Here is a 25,000-nt window from a genome sequence, read left to right on the forward strand (position 1 = left end):
TTTGGCCAAAACATGTTTTTGGCCAAAAACACACTTTTTGGCCAATAATGTACGTTTTTGGCCAAAAAAGTGTGTTTTGGGCCAAAAAAGTGAATATTGTCCACCAGCGCCAAGCATATACATCAGTATGCACACCCCCCCCCCCCCAAGTGTAACAGTACAAAACACACCTACAGCTACAGATTCAGCAGTATGTACAACCCCCTCCCCCCCCCCCCCCCAGTGTCACTGTGCAGAACACACATACAGCTACAGATTCAGCAGTTAGTATGTACACCCCCCCCCCCCCCCCCAAGTGTGTAACAGTGCAAAACACACCACCAGCTACATATAGATCAGTATGTACCCCCCCCCCCCAAGTGTTACAATGCAATACACACACCTACAGCTACAGATACATCAGTATACATACACCCCACCCTCCAAGTGTAACAGTGCAAACCACACTTACAGCTACAGATTCAGCAGTATCATGAGTATGTACTCCACCCCCCCCCCCCCCCCACTGTAACAGGACAAAACACCTACATCTACATATACAGATACAGCAGTATGTACTCCCCCCCCCCCCCCCCCCCCCCCACTGTATAACAGCAAAACTAACATTAAAGCAAAAAAAACCAAAATCACTTACTCGCTGGATCCGTCGGTTGTCCTCGAGTTGACGTTAACAGCTTGAACACACCTGTAGGTTTCCATCCGTCCTTGGCTACACAATTTTAACTTGTCAACTATCACCGCCACCACGTGGCACTGGGACCAGCACTCAGATTGAGATCCCGAGGCGACATTCGTCTCGGATAACATATCATCAATGTGCTGTCCAACTTGCGAATGTCTCTTCTTTCGATATTAACTTGAACTAAGAAAACAAATAAACTTCGCTCACGCGGGAAAGTAGCAGCTAGCCGGCCATGTTCACACTCAATCTTGTTTGTACCGTAAGGAAAGCTATTAGAGTATTTCAAGTATATATGATGGCGTATTTTTAAAATGTAAAACTCATGGTTTGAGCTCATGCTGTATTTGATTGCAAATATACAAACAAAACTTACAATTAATTATCCTACTCCTATGTGAAAAAGTCAACAAATATGAATAATTTAGTTTCGCATTTGCAGAGTCATGTCACGCCGTTCCCGACGCTTGAACAGGGGACGTAACAAATGTTAAAATAATGATAATAAATTCAAGTTGTTATCTCCCGTAACTCTGCATATTTTTATCGACAGCAACATTGCGTCGGGCCGATGTCGGGGTTTATTACGTACATTTGCCGAGTTGTACACACAGTCAAAACGATATCGGCGCGACAACGGACGTCGACACACGACATTTGACGACGTCACCCGACTGAAATCGTCAGTCGGCCGACGAAAGCTTGCTAGCTGGGAATGGTCCAAAATGGTCTTGTTCATATCATTGCTTCTTTTGTTCTCAGGTCCCAGAAGATTGCCTCCGCATTTACAGTGGACCCCCCTTTTAAGACCCCCCAGTTTAAGACCCCCCAGTTTAAGACTCCCTCCCTTTTAAGACCCTGTGTTGTTAGACTGTTTGTTCATAACGGATGTAAATTTACCCCCATGTTGACACTACCTCCTTTTTAGGACCTTTTTTTTTTCCTTTTTTTTTCTTCTCCTTTTTAGGACCTGATTTTCTCAGATTTTAGATGCCTTAAAATGGGGATTCCACTGTATAACTCTCACTGACTCGTGTCACATACATTCAGAGCGCCTACTTCCCGTTGTTTGTCAGATCAGCCATGGTTCAGCCACAGGGAGCCGAGGAGGAACCTCCGCAGTCCTCCGACTCTCCCCCCTCCCAGTCCAAGAACGCCTTCACCTTTAACAAGGACATCGTCCCCCCCAAGAAGCCTCCTCCCTCCAAAGGCTACGCGCACCTGTTCAAATACGTGGTGGTTGGAGACTCCGGTTCGGGCAAGACAGCTTTGGTAAGGCGGTATTCTAAGGACGAGTTTGTTCTCACGAGGGACTACACCATTGGAGTGGACTTCGACATCAAGACTGTCCCTATCAGTAATGGCGATGAGGTCAAATTGCAGGTACGTTTTGTGGGGAGGGAGGTGTGCGGGTGTGTAGTGGGGGGGGGGGGGTATTTAGGTGCTGGTGGGCTCTCTCTCTCTCGCTCTCTCGCTCTCTCTCTCTCTCTCTCTCTCTCTCTCTCTCTCTCTCTCTCTCTCTCTCTCTCTCTCTCTCTCTCTCTCTCTCTCTCTCTCTCTCTAGAATAGTCCCTCTCTGGGCGAGGGCTGGTTGAAAAGAAGCTCGTTTATATTGCTTATGCCACAACCCTCGTAAAATAACATTTGATTTGATTTGATTTGATTTGAAAATAACATTTGATTTGATTTGATTTGATTTGATTTGATATCTCTCTCTCTCTCTCTCTCTCTCTCTCTCTCTCTCTCTCTCTCTCTCTCTCTCTCTCTCTCTCTCTCTCTCTCTCTCTCTCTGTATCTCTTTATTACTGTATGCTTGATGTTTCTATGATTCTAGTCGGGCGCACGCGTGAATATGTGTTTGTGTGAATGTAAAGGGCACATTGTAAGATTAAGCCTATGGCCTAAAATGTCTACCCTTTATGTGAATAAAATGTTCTAAGTCTAAGTCTAAGTCTCTCTCTCTCTCTCTCTCTCTCTCTCTCTCTCTCTCTCTCTCTCTCTCTCTCACACACTCTCTCTCTCTCTCTCTCTTCTCCACAGATCTGGGACACGGCCGGACAAGAACGCTATCGGACCATCACCACCAGCTACTACCGTGGGGCCCAGGGCATCATCATAGTCTACGACGTCAACAACCAGGGGTCTTACTTCAACATCAAGCAATGGATGCAAGAGGTGCGGCGCTACTGCAACGACGACTGCAAGATTGTCATCGTGGGGTCGAAGTCAGACCTGCAGACGGAAGGCGCCGAGGTGTGGGGCAAAGATAAGGTGAAGATATGACAGATACTATGTGTGACCCTCCACCACGGAATGAGTCGCATGTTACCTTTGCATGGTTTTTATAATTTTACATTTTCTTAATGAGTTTTTTTTATGCTCTATCCAGTGGTGAAAACCGTTCTAGAAAAGAGCGAAAACTGTTCGAATTATAAGCCTGTGACTAAGGTGACCCTCACACTGATACCTGACACACCCCGGACGAATATCAGGCCTAGCCCAGAACCGCGCGAGGTGACATCCGACTCATTCCGTGGTGGAGGGTCACATTTTTTCTTTTTCATTTTCATTTTTTTCTATTTTCATAACCTTATTGTCCCATCGCTGGGAAATTCGGGTCGCTTCCTCCCAGTGGAAAGCTAGCAGCAACAGAGACGCGCTACCCAGGTGTGTGCGTGATCAGGTGTAATCAGCCACCTGCTTCAGATACGTCCTCTAGAACCCCCTTTTACCCCCCCCCCCTACCCCCTTCAATTTAAGACTCCTGCACTTCTAAAGGCGGACCTTAGTTGGGCCGAAACTCAGTGCTAAAGCTTCGTGCGGCGAGCTTCGCGAAGTGTACTTCGAGCAGGCAACTTGGCCCAGTTGAGGACAGACAACTTCGCCCAGTTGAGGACAGACAACTTGGCCCAGTTGAGGACAGACTGAACACCTTGCTTTAACATCTTTTCTGCTACTAACCTCTGTTGATGTATTTCCATTTTTAGAATTCCCCCATTTTAAGACCTGAATTTGTGTTTAAATACGTGGTGGTTGGACACTCGCCTTACAGCTAAATACGTGGTGGTTGGACACTCGCCTTACAGCTAAATACGTGGTGGTTGGACACTCGCCTTACAGCTAAACACGTGGTGGTTGGACACTCGCCTTACAGCTAAATACGTGGTGGTTGGACACTCGCCTTACAGCTAAATACGTGGTGGTTGGACACTCGCCTTACAGCTAAACACGTGGTGGTTGGACACTCGCCTTACAGCTAAACACGTGGTGGTTGGACACTCGCCTTACAGCTAAATACGTGGTGGTTGGACACTCGCCTTACAGCTAAATACGTGGTGGTTGGACACTCGCCTTACAGCTAAACACGTGGTGGTTGGACACTCGCCTTACAGCTAAACACGTGGTGGTTGGACACTCGCCTTACAGCTAAACACGTGGTGGTTGGACACTCGCCTTACAGCTAAATACGTGGTGGTTGGACACTCGCCTTACAGCTAGACACGTGGTGGTTGGACACTCGCCTTACAGCTAAGCACGTGGTGGTTGGACACTCGCCTTACAGCTAAACACGTGGTGGTTGGACACTCGCCTTACAGCTAGACACGTGGTGGTTGGACACTCGCCTTACAGCTAGATACGTGGTGGTTGGACACTCGCCTTACAGCTAAATACGTGGTGGTTGGACACTCGCCTTACAGCTAAACACGTGGTGGTTGGACACTCGCCTTACAGCTAAACACGTGGTGGTTGGACACTCGCCTTACAGCTAAGCACGTGGTGGTTAGACACTCGCCTTACAGCTAAATACGTGGTGGTTGGACACTCGCCTTACAGCTAAATACGTGGTGGTTGGACACTCGCCTTACAGCTAAATACGTGGTGGTTGGACACTCGCCTTACAGCTAAATACGTGGTGGTTGGACACTCGCCTTACAGCTAAATACGTGGTGGTTGGACACTCGCCTTACAGCTAAATACGTGGTGGTTGGACACTCGCCTTACAGCTAAATACGTGGTGGTTGGACACTCGCCTTACAGCTAAACACGTGGCGGTTGGACACTCGCCTTACAGCTAAACACGTGGTGGTTGGACACTCGCCTTACAGCTAAACACGTGGTGGTTGGACACTCGCCTTACAGCTAAATACGTGGTGGTTGGACACTCGCCTTACAGCTAAATACGTGGCGGTTGGACACTCGCCTTACAGCTAAATACGTGGTGGTTGGACACTCGCCTTACAGCTAAACACGTGGTGGTTGGACACTCGCCTTACAGCTAAATACGTGGTGGTTGGACACTCGCCTTACAGCTAAACACGTGGTGGTTGGACACTCGCCTTACAGCTAAACACGTGGTGGTTGGACACTCGCCTTACAGCTAAACACGTGGTGGTTGGACACTCGCCTTACAGCTAAATACGTGGTGGTTGGACACTCGCCTTACAGCTAAACACGTGGTGGTTGGACACTCGCCTTACAGCTAAACACGTGGTGGTTGGACACTCGCCTTACAGCTAAACACGTGGTGGTTGGACACTCGCCTTACAGCTAAACACGTGGTGGTTGGACACTCGCCTTACAGCTAGATACGTGGTGGTTGGACACTCGCCTTACAGCTAAACACGTGGTGGTTGGACACTCGCCTTACAGCTAAACACGTGGTGGTTGAACACTCGCCTTACAGCTAGATACGTGGTGGTTGGACACTCGCCTTACAGCTAGATACGTGGTGGTTGGACACTCGCCTTACAGCTAAACACGTGGTGGTTGGACACTCGCCTTACAGCTAGATACGTGGTGGTTGGACACTCGCCTTACAGCTAAACACGTGGTGGTTGGACACTCGCCTTACAGCTAAACACGTGGTGGTTGAACACTCGCCTTACAGCTAGATACGTGGTGGTTGGACACTCGCCTTACAGCTAAACACGTGGTGGTTGGACACTCGCCTTACAGCTAAATACGTGGTGGTTGGACACTCGCCTTACAGCTAAACACGTGGTGGTTGGACACTCGCCTTACAGCTAAACACGTGGTGGTTGGACACTCGCCTTACAGCTAAACACGTGGTGGTTGGACACTCGCCTTACAGCTAGATACGTGGTGGTTGGACACTCGCCTTACAGCTAAATACGTGGTGGTTGGACACTCGCCTTACAGCTAAATACGTGGTGGTTGGACACTCGCCTTACAGCTAAACACGTGGTGGTTGGACACTCGCCTTACAGCTAAACACGTGGTGGTTGGACACTCGCCTTACAGCTAAACACGCATACTGCTGGGCATGTAGCGCGACTCCTGTTGCTGCTAGAGGAAGCGACCAACATGTTCGAACCCTGGGATAATACAGTAAATGAAATTGAATTAAAAACATGGGATAAAATCATTCGTCCTCAAGAAGAAAAACAAAATGGCTGCTCTCTGTTTGCAATGGGATATGTTTTAATAAATTGATTTCTTTAAAGGCACAAGTGGCTTTTTGACTCACATGCGAAGCAAAAGTGAGTCTATGTACTCACCCGAGTCGTCCGTCCGTCCGTCCGTCCGTCCGTCCGTCCGTCCGTCCGTCCGTCCGTCCGTCCGTCCGTCCGTCCGTCCGTCCGTCCGTCCGGCCGGCCGGCCGTCCGGCCGTCCGGAAAACTTTAACGTTGGATATTTCTTGGACACTATTCAGTCTATCAGTACCAAATTTGGCAAGATGGTGTATGATGACAAGGCCCCAAAAAACATACATAGCATCTTGACCTTGCTTCAAGGTCAAGGTCGCAGGGGCCATAAATGTTGTCTAAAAAACAGCTATTTTCCCCATTTTTCCCATTTTCTCTGAAGTTTTTGAGATTGAATACCTCACCTATATATGATATATAGAGCAAAGTAAGCCCCATCTTTTGATACCAGTTTGGTTTACCTTGCTTCAAGGTCAAGGTCACAGGAGCTCTTCAAAGTTGGATTGTATACATATTTTGAAGTGACCTTGACCCTGAACTATGGAAGATAACTGTTTCAAACTTAAAAATTAGGTGGGGCACATGTTATGCTTTCATCATGAGACACATTTGGTCACATATGATCAAGGTCAAGGTCACTTTGACCCTTATGAAATGTGACCAAAATAAGGTAGTGAACCACTAAAAGTGACCATATCTCATGGTAGAAAGAGCCAATAAGCACCATTGTACTTCCTATGTCTTGAATTAACAGCTTTGTGTTGCATGACCTTGGATGACCTTGACCTTGGGTCAAGGTCACATGTATTTTGGTAGGAAAAATGTGTAAAGCAGTTCTTAGTGTATGTCATTGCTAGGTTTAGTTATTTGACCTTGACTCTGAAGGTCAAGGTCATGTAAAGGTCAAGGTCAAGCATGTGAGTCGTATGGGCTTTGCCCTTCTTGTTTACAAATGAAATTATACCTAACAAAATCCAACTCACCACAGCAAAGCGTCTTTCTTTCTTTCTTTATTTGGTGTTTAACGTCGTTTTCAACCGTTCAAGGTTATATCGCGACGGGGAAAGGGGGAGGGGGGGGGGGAAGCGTCAGGCTGTTAATTTTCGGTATGTATCAAATAGAGGGGATCGGGAGGAGGGGGGGGGGGGGGGTTATTCATTGTAAAAAGTCTGTCCTCATCAGAGATGGAGTGTGCCACACTCTAAACAGACGTGTTCCACTTTTGAACACATTAGTGAAATAAGTTTAAACAATGTTTGACACAGTACATTGTTCTACAAACAAAGTAATACACAGAGTGTTCACTAGTGTTCAAATGAACATTTGTGAACACTATGTTTTGTTATGTGTGCCTCTTTTGATAGTTGAACTGTGTAGGATGCGTGTTTACTTAACTCAGCAAAACAAATATTGCAACCATTCTCGCACCCCAACTGAAACATTCATTCTCGTGTCATTACATTCCATCTGACACACTTTTTGGGTCAAGGATTTCTGTTATAGGTGTCACGTGACCGCCGCCGAAGTAAAAAATCGACACAAATTCAAAATAGGCACAAATTGGCAACGTTTTTATACGAGGAGAAAGCTAAGCCAAATCAATGTTCTATTCAGAACAGGTTGTTTTGTTTAGCTATATTGCGTATTTCTTGTGTTCTGTCATTTCTACTGATGCAGGTGTGGAGCGCATGAGCAGTTGAAAAAGGGAGGTATTTCGCGTCCATTTCGAGGGTACCATAACAATAAGCGTTGTATGTCAGCAATGTTTAGGTCACAAACTGTTCAATCCTCCAGAGAAAACTCTCTCTCTCTCTCTCTCTCTCTCTCTCTCTCTCTCTCTCTGTGTGAGATATCTTCACTTCTGTTTAGAAATCATAAATTAACATTGTGTGTATTCACGACGATGTTTTCAGGTGAAGCTGCTGCTGGACCTGGACGAGGACAGTGAGGACTGGGAGAGTGTGGGGGTGACAGGCTACTTCATGGTCAGTGCCAAGACGGGGGAGGGGGTGGAGGAGGTGTTCGAGTGTCTCACCCAGGCCCTGGTCACCGAGCGGCTCAACGCACGCAACCCGCTCAGAGCCGGGGGCACCATCAAACTGGGCAAGGGCAAAGCTGGCGGCGCTGAGGAGAAGACGAAGAAGAAAGGGTGCTGCTAAAGCTAAGGTCCCACTATCACAAATATGTTGGTGAACCACAACTACGATTTTGCCACAACGATGTTTGCCACGAATGATTGCGAAAAATCGGCCGAACAAGAACGAAGTAATACGAACAGCAAAGACCTCGGCGATTTTCTCCACGAATCCCAAATCGCCGTCAAAATTCGTCTCAGTGGGACCTCGGTCTCGAATAGCAGCTAGCATCTGCTGAAGAGACATTAAACCCCAAAAACCAACCAACCTCAGTGGGACCTGGGCTTAAGGCGATGGGGCGATAATTATTCTTCACGTCTCTGGTTCATTTCCAAAGTCGGACACAAGCCCAGGGCCGAGGTGCACGACGCTAAACTGGGTGCCAATAAAAGAAGGGCAAATGTTGGCGAGGAGTCAGGAGGAGATATCATCCTCAACTCAGGTCAAAAATGAGTTACTTCCCTTCGGGTCTCATTCTATCCCTGACAGGATGCCTTGGTTTTCCTTGTCTGCCGAGGAAATCGATTTTTTTTTTTTTACATATTTAGATATTTTCGTATTGTGTTATGGATATAAGCAGATTCGCGATCGTCGATAATGATTTTTCATGGTGTTGTGTAATTTTTAAATTGCAAAGGAATTGATATGTAAGACAGTTTCAAGCGAGCTATTTTTCGCGGCTGTATTTACTGTGTAAACAACTCTAAATATGGCAAAAGTGTCACGTGATAATCAACCGTTTGGTTTCGGCGCTCGCTGGAGCAGACGATTTTTTCTGTAACCAGTTGACAGTGATGCAACCATATATTACGGTCTCCTTCCGGCAGCAGTCCCAAAATTTCGACTTGTTTTGACCTTAGAACGATGTCTTTATCATAACTGTGAAGAACAGAACGGAGATCACTGTCGAAGTCGGCCAATCTGCAATCATTTTCGTCTCGCGAACACTGCTCGCGAACAACATAAGGGAGATAACTCTGTATTCTTGTTTTGATAGATTCGCGTAGGAATTTAGCGTCCGGTTAGAGAGATAACTGGCGATAGCCGTGGAGCGATGATTATCAGAATGGAGGAGATATATGTTATTCGAGAGACTTCTGAACAAAGCTTTGGCAGCCCAGGATCTGACAGAGTACAGACATTCTGAGCGTGTGTTGGGCCACTATGACAACGTTAGGTAGAAATAAGACTGGCGTTGCTCAAAAGAAGAAGAAAACCAAGTGTTGATGAGGAGTCAGGAGGAGATATATGTTATTCGAAAGACTTCTGAACTGGGCTTCTGAACAAAGCTTCGGCAACCAGGGAATTGACGGAGTACAGAGTCGACATTCTGAGAGAGTGTAGCATTACAACACTGATTGGGTAGAAATAAAACTTGCGTTGTTGAAAAGAAGAAGAAAGGCAAGTGTTGTTGATGCCGAGAAGTACTCTCCAGAGATCTTTACAGACTCTATACCATGCCCTGGTTTACCACTAACGGAAAGGACGCGACCCAATCAGAGCTGCACTCTAAACAAAAGTGTTCCACTCCTGAACACCCTTTCTGTAACCACTTCTGAACACCCTTTTAGTAGAACACTTTTGGAACACTTTTGGAACACAAAAAGTGTTCTATACACAAAAAAGTGTTCCAAAAGTGTTCCAAAAGTGTTCCAAAAGTGTTCACATCTGAACACTTTTAAGTGTTCACCCTGCTGTAACCACTTCTGAACACATAAAAGTGTTCAGGTCAACACTTTTAGAACACTTTTGGAACACTTTTGGAACACTTTTGGAACACTTTTAGAACACTTTTGGAACACTTTTAGAACACTTTTGGAACACTTTTAGAACACTTTTGGAACACTTTTGGAACACTTTTAGAACACTTTTGGAACACTTTCATCCTGCACTGTCATACAATTCAGAAAGACATTAAAATCAAATTTTGTGAGCAAAGAAGCATTTTTAATTGACAAAAAGAAATGTCTGCAGCAGTCGCAGAACAAACGGGTCTGGGGTAGGAATTGTTGAACACATAATATACCGAGCAACAAAATTCGTCATTGTTTGATTGACAAAATCTTCATCAATTATAGAGTTAGAATTATTAAACTACAAAAGTTTAATGAAGGCATGTTTGACCTTGCTTTTGTGTGATTATTTTGATGCTGTGACTGTTTTAACACACAAGACAAGCAGGTTTATCGTAAAACACATAATGCGCGCTCGCAGCACGTGCAAGTAGAGCAGGAGAAATCTGATATGTGAGATGTGTTCACTAATGCATTAGCAACCAAAAGAGACCATGGCACGCTTGCTGCCAGTCTCACTTTTGAAACAGCCAGGATGCCAAGATTGACACCACCAAAATGCCAGGTCGATTTAAAGCTGGGGGTGATCCAGAAGCGCTGGCATGTGCTTTAAACGTGCATGTGTCAACAGTTTATCACCTTCTGCAATGTTCTGGTGACATTGGAAGCACTGCAGTTATGCAACGCGGTAGATTTTTTCGCATTACCCCAATAAGACAAGATCGCAATTTCCTTCCACAACGTCTTCGACATCGATTCAATTCAGCCGCTGACAATACCAGGAACATCACTGGTAGCAACCAGTGTCCGATCAGTGGCCAGAGAACGCGATGAAGGCTGACTGAGCGAGACCTCCAAAACTTCGTTTTGTCCCGTGTGTTGAAACAATCGCAGCATCAAAATACTCACGCAACAGCTGTGTCAAACATGCCTTCATCAAAATGTTGTGGTTTGATAATTCTAACTCCATAATTGTTCGAGATTTTGTCAATCAAACATTGCAGAATTTTTTCGCGTTTCTTTTGTTGCTCGGTATATGTTGCTATTAAATAATATGAACGGAGCTCTGGTAAACCCCATCTTGAAAGTTCACACACGAAAGTCCGATAACAAAAACACCCTTCAGAGTTGGGAGGATTCCAGGCCCTTGGTCTTTGGTTTAGTTTTCAACTCGCTGTCCGGAACATCCTGTTCGAAATAAAAGTGAGTTTTAGAACATGATGCATTTCCAACTCTTAACAGGTTTGTGTTAAACGTTTGTACTTAATTGATAACACTGAAGTGTAAATCTTAACTAATAGTGGACTTCTTCTTGCTGTCAGCAGATCTCCAACAATCGCAGTTACAGGTAAACTTTTTTTTATTCCAGAACGGGCATAGGTCACATAACAGAACAAATACGTCACGTCCAATTCGCTCTCACCTTCCCAACACACAATGACACTCGCATGCACGCACATGCACACACGACTGAATGTAAAAAGTAATCCCTCTTGAAGCAGGAGTCTGTCCCTAATGGCCCTGTCACACGACCGTTTTAAAGCCTGCGTATGCCGACGTATGGGACATTTGAATAAGTACGCTGGCGTACGTCGAATACGTTATGGGTACGTTTTGTATACGTTAAGAGGACGCTGAAGCACGCTGGCATACGTCGTAGTACGCTGAGCACGCAGCAAAGTTTTGTGCATGCACAAAAATTCTCGACGTATGGTTCATACGCACTGCATACGTTGGCACACGTTCACACACGTTACTTGTACGTTACTCATACGTCGATAAATATCTGTATCTGTAGATAGTGCTGAGACATTCCGAACGCAAGCAACACTTCTGCCGTATAAACAGTTCTTCATGGACACGACATTCTGCACAGAGAGTACAGAACTTACCACTTGATTTACCGTTACATAACAAGGAAGAACTAATACAGTTTCTACTCACCAAATTTGCAGAATTACTTGCCGATTTCCCGCGATTTATAGAACAAATGACGTGATCGCATGGCGTCATGTCTAATAAAACAAAACTTCCGAAATATATCTAATAAAACAAAACTTCCGAAATACGTTCTATCCATTAGCAGCGGCGACGACATGTGATCGTCAGCGATAAGCTGTTGCGCGCAAGACTATCGTTAGGCATACGTTGTGAACGCCGGCAACACGCTAAGCATTCGTTGGGCATAAGTTGTGAACGCTGGCAACACGCCAAGCATACGTTGGTGTACGCTATCTGTAAGTTATTGAAACGTTCTGCATACGTTACTAATACGTTATGTATACGTCCAACTCGTTATGAATACGCTATGTATACGCCAAAGATTGAAAAAAACATCGATAGTTCAGCTTACGCCAGCGTATGTTCATACGTCGGCATACGCTGGCTTTAAAACGGTCGTGTGACAGGGCCATCACGAACAAAAAGTAGAATTAAAATAGGTCTTTCGCAAGGATTTCATTAGCGCGTGGCCACTCTGGAAAATGGCACTCTACAAATTGTTTATATAAGGTAAGCAGTAAACCGTACTGCTAATGTGGCGAGGCCTTGAGCACGCCCGTTTTCCTTAACTCGTTCTTAACCTATGTGAACCCAGGGAAAACACCTTGTCAACAATCACTGGAAGCCAAAGATCACTGTCGCAATTAATCGTGAACTCCGATGAGTTTTAGTTTAAAGAAAAGGGTGTCATATTGAATGCACCCTCTAGTAATCCGTTTGTAAAGAAACTACCTAAGTTTTGTTGGTTTGATCTAAATAATGAATTATAAGGAAATCATTTATTATGTAATGTATTCTATATTATAGAATGCATTCTATAACGTCCCGAACTGCCTTCTATGATAAAATGCATTCTATTTACACAAAATACCAAAATGCTTTTTATGATAGAATGCGTTCTTTAACGTCCTGAAATGCATTATAATTTATATGCATAATGTCCCGAAACTACAACAGGCCAGCCCCGCAAAGAAAAGCAGAACTACACACACACACACACACACACACACACACACACACACACACACACACACACACACACACACACCCACACACACGCACAGAGAGAGAGAGAGAGAGAGAGAGAGAGAGAGAGAGAGAGAGAGAGAGAGAGAGAGAGACAGAGACAGACAGACAGAGAGACAGAGACAGAGAGAGAGAGAGAGACAGACAGAGAGAGAGAGACAGACAGAGAGAGAGAGACAGAGACAGAGAGAGACAGAGACAGAGACAGAGAGAAAGAGAGAGCTGTGTGTGAGAGTGTTTGTAGATCTGCTTTCGAAGCAGGGACCATACCGAGCTGGCCTGTAGAAGTTTTGTGGCGCTTTATGGAATGCATTCTATCATAAGAATGCATTCTATCATAAGAATGCATTGTTGGACGTTATAGAATGCATTCTATAATAGAATACATTTCTGGGCAAATGACAAGTATGATTGAATGCATTCTATATTATACAATGTTTTCTATTTTATAGAATGCATTCTATAAATATAGAATGTGTTCTATGATATGGAATGCATTCTTTAATATAAAATGCATTCTAATTTCTATCATAATTTTCTAAAATATTTCATTATTTAGATCAAACTAACCAAAACTTACAAACGGATCGCTTTTAACTCACGTGATCTCAAGCTAAACCTACGTGAACCGAAGGAAAACACCTTGTCAGCGACCATTGGAGGCCAGCGATCACTGTCAAAACCAATCATAAACTCCGATGAGAATATTTTCAAAAGAAAAGGATGTCATATTGAATGCACCCTGCATACACTGTTAGCGGCAATGGCAGATCCAAGCGGATCAGCAGCGTGTTGTCTGTTGGCCATGATTTGACTAAAGCTGGGCTCAGTGTTTACGGCACTACTCTACCATAACGAATGGAAATTCTGAGTAGACTAAGTTCAGGAAAACATTTTATCATTGCAGGCCTCAGCACTCACTGAACTTAAAAATATGTATATTTTTTCCACCTTTTAAGGAGAAGACTGCAAAATAAGGCAGCATTCTCAAAATGTAACTGCGCTGTATCCCACAGAAAGCTTAAACTTACATGAAGTGCATCCACAAGGTTTCGTCGCATTACTGTTATAGCTCCATCTCCAGAAAGTGAACTGCCTCAGCGAAGCAGTATGGTTCCTGCACACACAAGATGCATGTTAAGAAATCAAACACTATTTTACTGAAGTTCCACATCGTAGCAACACGGACAAGTGTTCTGATTCTCATACTTTTGTTTATTGTGAAACTGTGTATCAACATTTAGATTTCTGTCAAATGTGGAAGGAGAGGGGGCTGGCTGTGTGTGTGTGTGTGTGTGTGTGTGTGTGTGTGTACTGGTGTGAGTGTGTGTGTGTGTGCTTATGTGTGTGTCCACATATGAGTTTGGCGACTGTCTGGTGTGTTTTGCACGGAGATATTAATTTTGAAACAGAGTAGTTCAGCAAATAGTATAATCAATGATTCCGCAACCGCCGGCACAATTGGCCTAGTGGTAAGGCGTCCGCCCGGTGATCGGGAGGTCGTGGCTTCGAACCCCGGCCGGGTCATACCTAAAACTTTAAAATTGGCAATCTAGTGGCTGCTCCGCCTGGCGTCTGGCATTATGGGGTTAGGGCTAGGACTGGTTGGTCCGGTGTCAGAATAATGTGACTAGGTGAGACATGAAGCCTGTGCTGCGACTTCTGTCTTGTGTGTGGCGCACGTTAAATGTCAAAGCAGCACCGCCCTGATATGGCCCTTCGTAGTCGGCTGGGCGTTAAGCAAACAAACAAACAAAACTTATCAGATCAATTTGAAAGTCAATATTTCTCTGCAAAACTACACACTATATGCAAATGCAGGACATGCGTACCTTGGTAAACACGTCTGGGTTGCCGTCAGTGCCTCCTGTTCATCCTCAGTGCAATTCAGAAGAAATGTGCGCAGGTTACGCCCACATCGATTCGCCACATGGGCACATCAGCTCAAACGGCTTCCCAGTTCCCTGAAAGTGTGATAGATCTGTGAAATCAAATACAACCAAGCATGCATAGAATTATTCTAAATTGCGCACACAATCAACCTGGCCACTATTATGATGAATGTTGTTCATTAATGTATGCTGTTTTTAGCCTACCGCTTCACTTTATCTAGCGTGCAGATCGTACATCTATGGTCTAACCAAAGGAAGAAGAAGAATCCGAAAATCTGCAAATGTATTGCTCTGACCACAGGCGGAAGGTATCGTTCACTGGACCACCATTATAATTATAAGGAACCCCTGGACATACAAGTATAACAATAACACAAAACCAAGCACATCAACCAGAATAAAAAATCAACATCAAATTGAAATAGAGTTTATTTACCAACGCAGAACTAATGTAAAAGGTCCACTGATCAGCTGAAACCGTTGCGACAGCAAAATTAGAGAAATTGTCTTCAAACGTCCACAGATACAAGTAACAGGAACATGTTACAACAAAAATACGAGTGACTAAGCTTAGATGAATTAATACAAAATCTCAGCAAGCAACTTACAGATAACAATCGGAAATCCTGAGCCAAATCAACGCAGCGCGCAGACAGGTCCAGGCCCTTCAATCAGGAGTGGGCTTATGATATGCTGGGTGATCTTAGAATAACCCTTTTTAGCGGATGAGCGTATGATACGAAGAGCGGGGCACGAGGTGAGTGTCTGCAGAAAAAATGTAATAACTCCTAAAATACTAATTATCCTGCAACCATTTTACAGTTGTCAAAACCCGAAATGTAGCGCTACTTATTCACGTTGCTCTTTTTACAAAAAAAATTCGTATCTATTGAATAACTATCCAAAACACAAGGCAGGTCGCTGATTTGTGGTCGGGTGCTCTTATGAAATACCCCCTGTGCGCTTATGATAGCTTGATTTTTCGGATCGGATGCGCTTATGACTGGTTTTTCGCTGCGCTGCCTAGTCTTTTGCTTGATGACCTGAATGATCTTAATTAAATGTTCTCATTTTACAGATCATGGATTATAGATGTTACCATTGTGGAGAAGGGTTCTCCATCTTCAAAGAAATCATAACCCACACAGTTGATAAACATGAAGCACATAAGCTCCGGTATTGTTTTGTTCAGCTTAACACGGAGTGCCTAGAACTTCCGAAAAGAGGCTGAAACGGAAATCTTCCCGGCTGTCAGGACCTACTGAACCGAGCAGGGGAGACCGCGGTGTTCGCCAGTACTTCCGTGTTGACGAAACCAAAGTGTTTTCCCATGTCAGACATGGGATTGAGCTGGAGTAGCTGATTAAGTGTGTGTGTGTGTGTGTGTGTGTGTGTGTGTGTGTGTGTGTGTGTGTGTGTGTGTGTGTGTGTGTGTGTGTGTGTGTGTGTGTGTGTGTGTGTGTGTAGGACATGCAAAATGTGTAACATGCGAATGTACTGACTAAACAGTATGTCTTTTTTATGCTGTGAGACAATGTTAATGATAACCGGGATATATTATGACCTGACAAGGCTTCAATGACTGTACATGCAATTTAATTACAGTTAATTAATAATGTGTGTGTATGCGTGTGTGTGTAGGACATGCAAATGTGTAACATGCGAATGTACTGACTAAACAGTATGATGTCTTTTTTATGTTGTGAGACAATGTTCATGATAACCGGGACATATTATGACCAGACAAGGCTTCAATGACTGTACATGCAATTTAATTACAGTTAATTAATATTAGAAAGTATAGAAAGTAAACTTATGAGAGAGAGAGAGAGAGAGAGAGAGAGAGAGAGAGAGAGAGAGAGAGAGAGAGAGAGAGAGAGAGAGAGAGAGAGAGAGAGAGATTGAAATTAATATTTTGCAGTTTTCTATGCTTTTATTAAAACCAATGATATGAAACTAATCTTGCGTCTTCATAAAACCAAAAGGAGTAAAATCAAGTTAAAACTCTAACAAACAAGTGTTTATTTCTTTTTCACAAAGTTCATGATAACCGGGACATATTATGACCAGACAAGGCTTCAATGACTGTACATACAATTTAATTACAGTTAATTAATATTAGAAAGTATAGAAAGTAAACTTATGAGAGAGAAAGAGAGAGAGATTGAAATTAATATTTTGCAGTTTTCTATGCTTTTATTAAAATCAATAATATGAAACTAATCTTGCGTCTTCATAAAACCAAAAGGAGTAAAATTAAACTCTAACAAACAAGTGTTTGTTTCCTTTTCACAAAGTTCTGAACAGTAACTTTAAAGCGGTTGCAACATCAAAGGTGGATAAGAATCCTTAGATGTTTTTGTTTCCTGGGCAACCCTGCATCTGCTTTTGACATGACGATCTCTTCCCTGTCTGAACTTGAACTCCACGCCACAAAACTGGCACCGAAACTCTGGCATTGGTGCATGCTTCAGCCTGTGCTGAATTAAAGCCTTCTTCGATGGGCACACTTTGGGGCATTCATCCCACGGAAAGCTCTGTGACGGTTTGCTGCTGCAGGAGTGCTGTGCAAGACTGGTCCTGCTCTGGTAAGTCTTCTTACAGGCAGCACAGCTGAATGGCTTCTTCTTTTCATGGCCGTTCAAGTGAGACTCCAGCGCGACTTGACTAACCAGCGCCTTTTTACAGATGAAACACTGGAAACCCTCTTCGTGAGTAGCCCTGATATGTCGCCTGAGATTTGGCAAGTGCTTGTAGGTGTTTCCACAAACGGTACACAGGTGAGTCTTCCCCCTGTCCTTCTTCGCAGGCTTCGCAGGCGTGCTGCTGGCTGGGGGTGGTCCTGGGTCAGCCTGGGTAGTTTCCACTTGAATCTCCTGAGATATGTCCAGGTCAATACCACTGCCGTCCATGATCCCAGAATACTCCATCTACAAACAGAACGCATCTCAAACCCTATTAGTGTTTTTGTTTTCAAATCAACATTCCTTTATGAAAGTGGTGTGTGTTTTAGCTAGGATAATGAGCGTGAAATAATTGAGAGATGTCATTGAGGCTGCATTTTTGTCTAACCCTTTTTCTGTCTAGGCGCAATAGTGCAATTCTGGCTAGTTTGTCGGCAGTATTAGTAGGAAGTATAAAAAGACACAAAACATCTCACTATTGGTCGTACATTTGGTGAAGCAGAGAACTATATTATCTCTATACCTTCCTGTCACTGGAAGCAGCAACACTTGAAAGCATAAGTTCCCTTGACAAAAGTCATTTATGATTGGCGTCATTTATGAATGACGTCACTTTCTAGACAAGTGCCGGTATTGGCAAACCTTGTCGCGGCAAAGGGCTAAATAAAATAATGTGTTTTAGTAGCAACAAGGTAGCAAGAAAGTGGGAACTAAGCAGAGCAGCGAAAAACCAATCATAAGCGCATCCGATCCGAAAATCACTGAAGCTATCATAAGCGCACAGGGGGGTATTTCATAAGAGCACCCGACCACAAATCAGCGACCTGCCTTGTGTTTTGGATAGTTATTCAATAGATACGCATTTTTTTGTAAAAAGAGCAACGTGAATAAGTAGCGCTACATTTCGGGTTTTGACAACTGTAATATGGTTGCAGGATAATTAGTATTTTAGGAGTTATTACATTTTTTTCTGCAGACACTCACCTCGTGCCCCGCTCTTCGTATCATACGCTCATCCGCTAAAAAGGGTTATTCTAAGATCACCCAGCATATCATAAGCCCACTCCTGATTGAAGGGCCTGAGGTCCACAGATCTAAAAGTGTCAACGTTCTTTTTTGGTCCAGCTGAAGCATGATGGGACAATTAGTAACATTATTAAATTGTAAAAATAAAAATGCTAATACTTACCGCTTATTAGATGTCTCAGATGAAATAAATGTTTGATGAAAAAATATAAGCACAACACGATTAAAAACAAAAACAAAAAAACGTCCCGCAGCGGTCTAGGGGGTATAAAAATTATATACTCTAAGCGACGCGAAATCCCGACGAGTCTCCGTAGCTCAATCGGTAGAGCGCTGACATGGCAAGGCGAAGATCTCGGGTTCGAATCTGCTCAAGGCCCAAATATTTTTAATGTATTATTTTATTCGGATCATGACTAAAAGACGAAGTGGAACACTTGTGGAACACTTGTTGAACACGTGTGTTCACCTGGTGTTCCACTGTGCAAAAAAGTGTTTACCATGTGTTCCAAAAGTGTTCAGGTAGCAGAAGATGCTTCAGGATAACACATTGAGAACACTTTCTGTGTTCCAAAAGTGTAAAAATGTGTTCACCCTGAACACTTTCAGTGTTCTCAAAGTGTTATAAAATTTAGAGTGTGGGTACACCGCCAAGGGAAGGAACACTCAGAGTGACAGTTTTAAAATGAAAGTCGCTTGCTCATTTCAATGCGTGTTATTATCTTAGGTGCCAGGAGATTGGTTCCGTATATCTCTCATTTACTCTTGTTGTCCCCCAGAAAGCGGCGTATGGCTGCCTAAAATGGCGGGGTAAAAACGGTCATACACGTAAAAACCGTTGAAGTTTCAGCCGACGAACGAAAAACTAAAGAAGAAGACTTACTCTTGTTGCCCATGTCCTATACAATTAGAGCGCTTACGTCCCTTTGTTTCTCGAATCGTCGGACCGACAGTGCCCAGAAAAAGAAGAAACGAAAGATAATGTGAAGAAGATGTTTATCACGAGGCTTCCTTCATTCTGACTCCAGATTTGGTGACACAGATACTGAGTTTTCTTCTGCGTTCGTGGGCTGAAACTCCCACGTACACTCGTGTTTTTTGCACGAGTGGAATTTTACGTGTATGACCGTTTTTTACCCCGCCATTTAGGCAGCCATACGCCGCTTTCGGAGGAAGCATGCCGGGTATTTTCGTGTTTCTATAACCCACCGAACTCTGACATGGACTACAGGTTCTTTTTCGTGCGCACTTGGTCTTGTGCTTGCGTGTACACACGGGGGTGTTCGGACACCGAGGAGAGTCTGCACACAAAGTTGACTCTGAGAAATAAATCTCTCGCCGAACGTGGGGACGAACTCACGCTGACAGCGGCCAACTGGATACAAATCCAGCGCGATACCGACTGAGCTACACCCCCGCCGGGGATGGATAAGACTTGGGATTCTCAAAAAAATAAGAAAGATCGTTGCTGTGTATATTATGGTTTCTTTATTCGTAAGACTGACAGTGCCCAGAAAAACAAGAAACACAGATGATGCTGGAGCTGGAAAATATGTTTCTCGCAAGGCTTCCTAAGTTCTGACTCAAGCTTTGGTGACCCAGATACTGAACAAACGCCTTTGACCCGTTCAGTATGTGATTGTATGGGAGGGGGTGGATAGAGGGGAGGGGGGGGGGGGTGTTATGAACCAGGTGATGGATAAGACCTAGGGTTCTGAGAAGAATAAACAAGTCGCGTAAGGCGAAATAACAACATTTAGTCAAGCTGTCGAACTCACAGAATGAAACTGAACGCACTGCTTTTTTCACCAAGACCGCATACTCGTAGTTTCGTCAGTCCACCGCTCGTGGCAAATGCAGTGAAATCGACACGCCAGAATAGTGCGGTAGTGGTCGCGCTGAGCAGGATAACACGCTTTTCTGTATCTCTATTCTTTTTAGCTTACTGAGTTTGTTTTCAATCCAAACATATCATATCTATATGTTTTTGGAATCAGGGACCGACAAGGAATAAGATGAAATTGTTTTTAAATCGATTTCGGAAAATTAAATTTAATCATAGTTTTCATATATTTAATTTTCAGAGCTTGTTTGTAATCCAAATATAACATATGTACATGTTTTTGGAATCAGAAAATGACGAAGAATAAAATGAAATTGTTTCTGGATCGTTTAAAAAAAAAATTTCATTAGAAGTTTCCGATTATTAATGATCAAACTCATTCATTAGTTTTTAAGCCACCAAGCTGAAATGCAATACCAAAGTCCGGCCTTTGTCGAAGATTTATTTGCCAACATTTCAATCAATTTGATTGAAACATGAGGGTGTGACAGTGCCGCCTCAACTTTTACAAAAAGCCGGATATGACGTCATCAAAGGTATTTATCGAAAAAATGAAAAAAAACATCCGGGGATATCATTCCCAGGAACTCTCATGTCAAATTTCATAAAGATCGGTCAAGTAGTTTAGTCTGAATCGCTCTACACACACACACACACACACACACACACACACACACACACACACACACACACACACACACACACACATACACCACGACCCTCGTCTCGATTCCCCCTCTATGTTAAAACATTTAGTCAAAACTGTAAAAATATCATTGCTGTGTACGTACGTATACTATAGTTTGTCTACTGTTTAATGAGTTAAAACAGCGTCTATCTGCGAGCACTTTGTTTTATAGTAGATTTGCAGTGTGTATGCCTGCTGTATTTATTTGGGTACGTGTGAGCACATGCACCTTATTGCTTGTTTATATCAGGTTGTTGAGATGTGAATGCGAGAGTTATAAAAGAGGTGTGCGATATCTGTGATATGATAACTGTGATAAAGATGTTTAATGTATGATTAAATATGTGACCCTCCACCACGAAATGAGTCGCATGTCACCTCGCGCGGTTCTGCGCTAGGCTTAATACAAGTCCGGGGAGTGTCTGGTAACAGTGTGAGGGTCACCTTAGTCACAGGCTTATAACTCAAACAGTTTTCGCTCTTTTCTAAAACGGTTTTCACCACTGGATAGAGCATAAAAAACTCTTCAGGAAAATGTAAAAATATGAAAATCATGCAAAGGTGACATGCGACTCATACCGTCGTGGAGGGTCACATATTATCAGTGTGCTGTTCGTCTGCTGATTGATACAAAATTGAAGACGCTGTGTATGAAACCTCGATCTCTTCCAATGCCTCGTGCAATCTTTGACGTCAAAGCAATAAAAACGTCACTCTGGAAATTATTTGGTGACGTGTTTGTTCCAACAATTCTTCCAGGGGAAACAGCAAGCACGAACGTGTTTCCATCATGACGTTTGTCTTGGTGATTTTGGCACCACGTGCAGTGGAAAAACAGGTCGCTGCCATACTAGTTTGACACGACCTCATTTACATGATATACCCACGTGTGGATTACACCAATATTGTTATCTCATGAGTGGTCTCTCTCAGGTATGAAGGATACATTGTTTTAGTTTGCATCTGTTCCAGCCACTCCAACTGCTTAAAGGTTAGATAATAGTTTTTCGTTGTTTAAATTTTTTTTTTTAAATTAAGCCTTTGTAGATCAGGAGCTAAGCAAATGGAACACTATATCGGAGTTGGTAGCAGTACCGAAAAATTAGAAACATAGAGCAAAGAGAAAGGCACGTTATACTGAGATGATAACATTATAATTATATGTCTGAATGCTTTTTAGGGTTTTAAAGCGGTAGGCCTAGAAATACTATTTTGTTTTATGTAAATTAATAACTATAGCAGATATACTCTTTAGATTAAGCTCGAAGAGAAATAAATCATCATTAATTACAATGAAATAACCAGTTTGCACATACATTATCTTGGTTAAGTGGCAACATTGTTATGGTTAAATAAGTAAACATTACCACATCAATTAACTCGCAATTTACCTCTATGCAATGCATTTTGTGTACATATGTATAATGTATTCTCACTTTAGTTATCTGTTAAATGTAGAACTTGTATCTTTTATTTTTATTTCATGTTTTAATTAGTCCTTCTTTAGAGCGAGGCTGGATGTGAAAAAGCAGACCACTGCTTAATCTATTACCCTCGTTAAATAAAGAATTGTCATTGTCATTGTCATTTGTAGTAAAGTTTCCACGTGTTTTATCGACGTGTTTTCTTACCGGAAGTGCAGTGTCCCCCAACAATTATCAACTTGGGTCTGTTGATTATGCTAGGTCACGGGGTCCTGCAAGTCGTGAATAACTTAAACAACCCTGCAGTCAAGCACAGAAGCCAGACACCAGACACACCTACGGCGAAGTGATGCTCGTCGAGCACTGACAAAAAATGCGATTCGCTCTCGATCTCACTTCCCAAGGCACGTACGCACGTACGCACGCACGCACGCACGCACGCACGCACGCACGCACGCACACAAACACACACACACACACACACACACACACACACACACACACACTCCTAGGAATACAAATCTCGTTATAACTCTCAGTCAATACCTGACTGAATGTAAAAAGCTGCGATAAAACAGTTTTCTCAAAATGGGGACAGTTGATGACTTATCCGTCTTTCACGACATTTTGTCCCAGCACAAGCAAATAGTAACTACAAGTTAGTATCCTCCTTCATTGGCTCTGTTGATGCCAGTTTTTAACCGCTTGCTTCCCTTTATATGATAAACCGACCATAGGGCGTCGTCGTCCCAAACTAAATCCTTGGTATGTCATCAAAAATATTGAATTCTGGGCAGGGAAATAATTTTGAGAAATGACGTCAGAGCCTTTCGGCGATTGGTCAATGCATTTCGGAGACATAATGTCGGTCACACTTAAAACTAACACTACTTTAAAATTGCTTTTCATACAAAGTAAACGGGCGCATTGGGTCAGTTATCAACTTAACTTACTTCGAGTGAGATCGACACAGAACGTACAGTACACACATACGAACGGAAACACTCGAAAACCGAGGAGTCGACACATGCTCGAGAACTCAGGTTCGAAGTTGAACATTCTATTTTCACCCCGAGAATTGTGTGCCAGATTGGCTTCGTGGTATCAACCCGCATCGACTGGATGTAATGGTGGTTGTCGAATTCTAGTTTAATTCATTTCTGGTCCCAGTGATAAAGACAGCTGCGTTCTGCGGCTGGACTCTATAACGGTCTCTACTGTTGATTTATAAAACTAAAAATAGTCATTGACGTCACATAATCGTCATTGATGTTGTTTTTTGGATCCCCGCTGAAATTGGAATAATGCAACAACAAATATCAGTGGAGTCAACTACATGTTGCGGTCTCAAAGGTCATGGTTGTGTAAAACGGGTTTGTTGCCGAGTTAAAGAATTTAACAGTTTGATTTTATTCTGTACACAGATCTTTTCTGCTTGAGATTTTGATCTGATCGATTGATACTTACCTGTTGGTTGTTACTTTGTTGTTGCTTGATATTTTTTTAGAAAGAGCATGGAGATGAAACAAGTGTGTGTGTGTGTGTGTGTGTGTGTGTGTGTGTGTGTGTGTGTGTGTGTATCTTTGAGTGTGCGTGCGTGCGCGCGTGTGAGTGTGTGTGTGTGTGTGTCTTTGAGTGTGTGTGCGTGCGTGCGTGCGTGTGTGAGTGTGTGTGTGTGTGTGTGTGTGTGTGTGTGTGTGTGTGTGTGTGTGTATGTATGTGTGTATGTGTGTGTGTGTGTGTTAGTGTGTGTGTGTGTGTTAGTGTGTGTGTGTGTGTGTGTGTGTGTGTGTGTGTGTGTTAGTGTGTGTGTTTGTGAATTTACTGTTTGAGAATGTGGAGATAAAACTGTATAAGAGCAAATTAATGCGTCGTATTTTACGTATTTTAAGCTTATGCACATACATCCAAGTAAAAGCGTGCTCTATCGTTGAATTATTGATTCAATGGTATCATGTACTTTTTCCAATCAATAATTCAAAAGTGAGTTTCTCGGTAAAAAAAAAAAAAAAAAACACCAACAAAATACACACAATAACAATCTAACTGTTAGATTTTGCCAATGTGATTTTGAATGATTGGTGACAGAATCTCTCCGGACCATCTGTTCCGTGTGTGTAAAAGTAAACTTTTGAGTGTCAGGTTGCTCCGTTCTAACAACAATTTCCTCTCGCAAGCAATTATATTCAACATCTCTGGCCTTCAGGAGATTTCCCATGAGAGACTATAGCAGCCATTGAAGGTCACATAATTTAATACCAATCAATTACTCTGCCTACTTTCTGGAAAGAGAGAATGCTTTATGTCCTACAGGCCAAACATTTCGCCTCTTAAAGGCACAGTAAGCCTCCCGTAAACCATC

At 43.2% G+C, this 25,000-nt stretch overlaps 2 protein-coding genes and 1 long non-coding RNA gene across 3 annotated transcripts; 1 reads left to right on the forward strand and 2 right to left on the reverse strand.

The window, feature by feature from the left end:
• Positions 1 to 1,599: 1,599 nt before the first annotated feature.
• LOC138980465 (ras-related protein Rab-1B-like) lies at positions 1,600 to 10,202 on the forward strand. The gene is made up of 3 exons (XM_070353338.1): positions 1,600 to 2,062; positions 2,720 to 2,950; positions 8,040 to 10,202. Exons 1-3 carry the CDS (start codon positions 1,763 to 1,765, stop codon positions 8,283 to 8,285), a joined length of 777 nt encoding a protein of 258 aa, XP_070209439.1. The 5' UTR covers positions 1,600 to 1,762; the 3' UTR covers positions 8,286 to 10,202.
• LOC138980466 (uncharacterized) lies at positions 10,184 to 15,759 on the reverse strand. The gene is made up of 4 exons (XR_011460341.1): positions 15,582 to 15,759; positions 14,914 to 15,045; positions 14,113 to 14,198; positions 10,184 to 11,242 (listed from the first exon to the last, which is right to left on the reverse strand). It is a non-coding gene; the product is annotated as an uncharacterized lncRNA (long non-coding RNA).
• A 1,526-nt stretch (positions 15,760 to 17,285) lies between these two features.
• Positions 17,286 to 17,885, reverse strand: LOC138979578 (gastrula zinc finger protein XlCGF7.1-like). Its single transcript, XM_070352292.1, has one exon. It carries the CDS (start codon positions 17,883 to 17,885, stop codon positions 17,286 to 17,288), a length of 600 nt encoding a protein of 199 aa, XP_070208393.1.
• Between the last annotated feature and the right edge of the window lie 7,115 nt (positions 17,886 to 25,000).

This window comes from Littorina saxatilis, linkage group LG11, assembly GCF_037325665.1.
Source record: "Littorina saxatilis isolate snail1 linkage group LG11, US_GU_Lsax_2.0, whole genome shotgun sequence".
Lineage (NCBI taxonomy): Eukaryota > Metazoa > Mollusca > Gastropoda > Littorinimorpha > Littorinidae > Littorina > Littorina saxatilis.

Excerpts from the sequence above, each read along its gene's own strand:
- LOC138980465 (XM_070353338.1), top strand. The coding sequence starts at position 1,763 with ATGGTTCAGCCACAGGGAGCCGAGGAGGAACCTCCGCAGTCCTCCGAC. Across the intron at positions 2,063-2,719 it reads GCGATGAGGTCAAATTGCAG|ATCTGGGACACGGCCGGACA; the intron begins GTACGTTTTGTG and ends TCTTCTCCACAG. Across the intron at positions 2,951-8,039 it reads AGGTGTGGGGCAAAGATAAG|GTGAAGCTGCTGCTGGACCT; the intron begins GTGAAGATATGA and ends CGATGTTTTCAG.
- LOC138979578 (XM_070352292.1), bottom strand. The coding sequence starts at position 17,885 with ATGGACGGCAGTGGTATTGACCTGGACATATCTCAGGAGATTCAAGTG.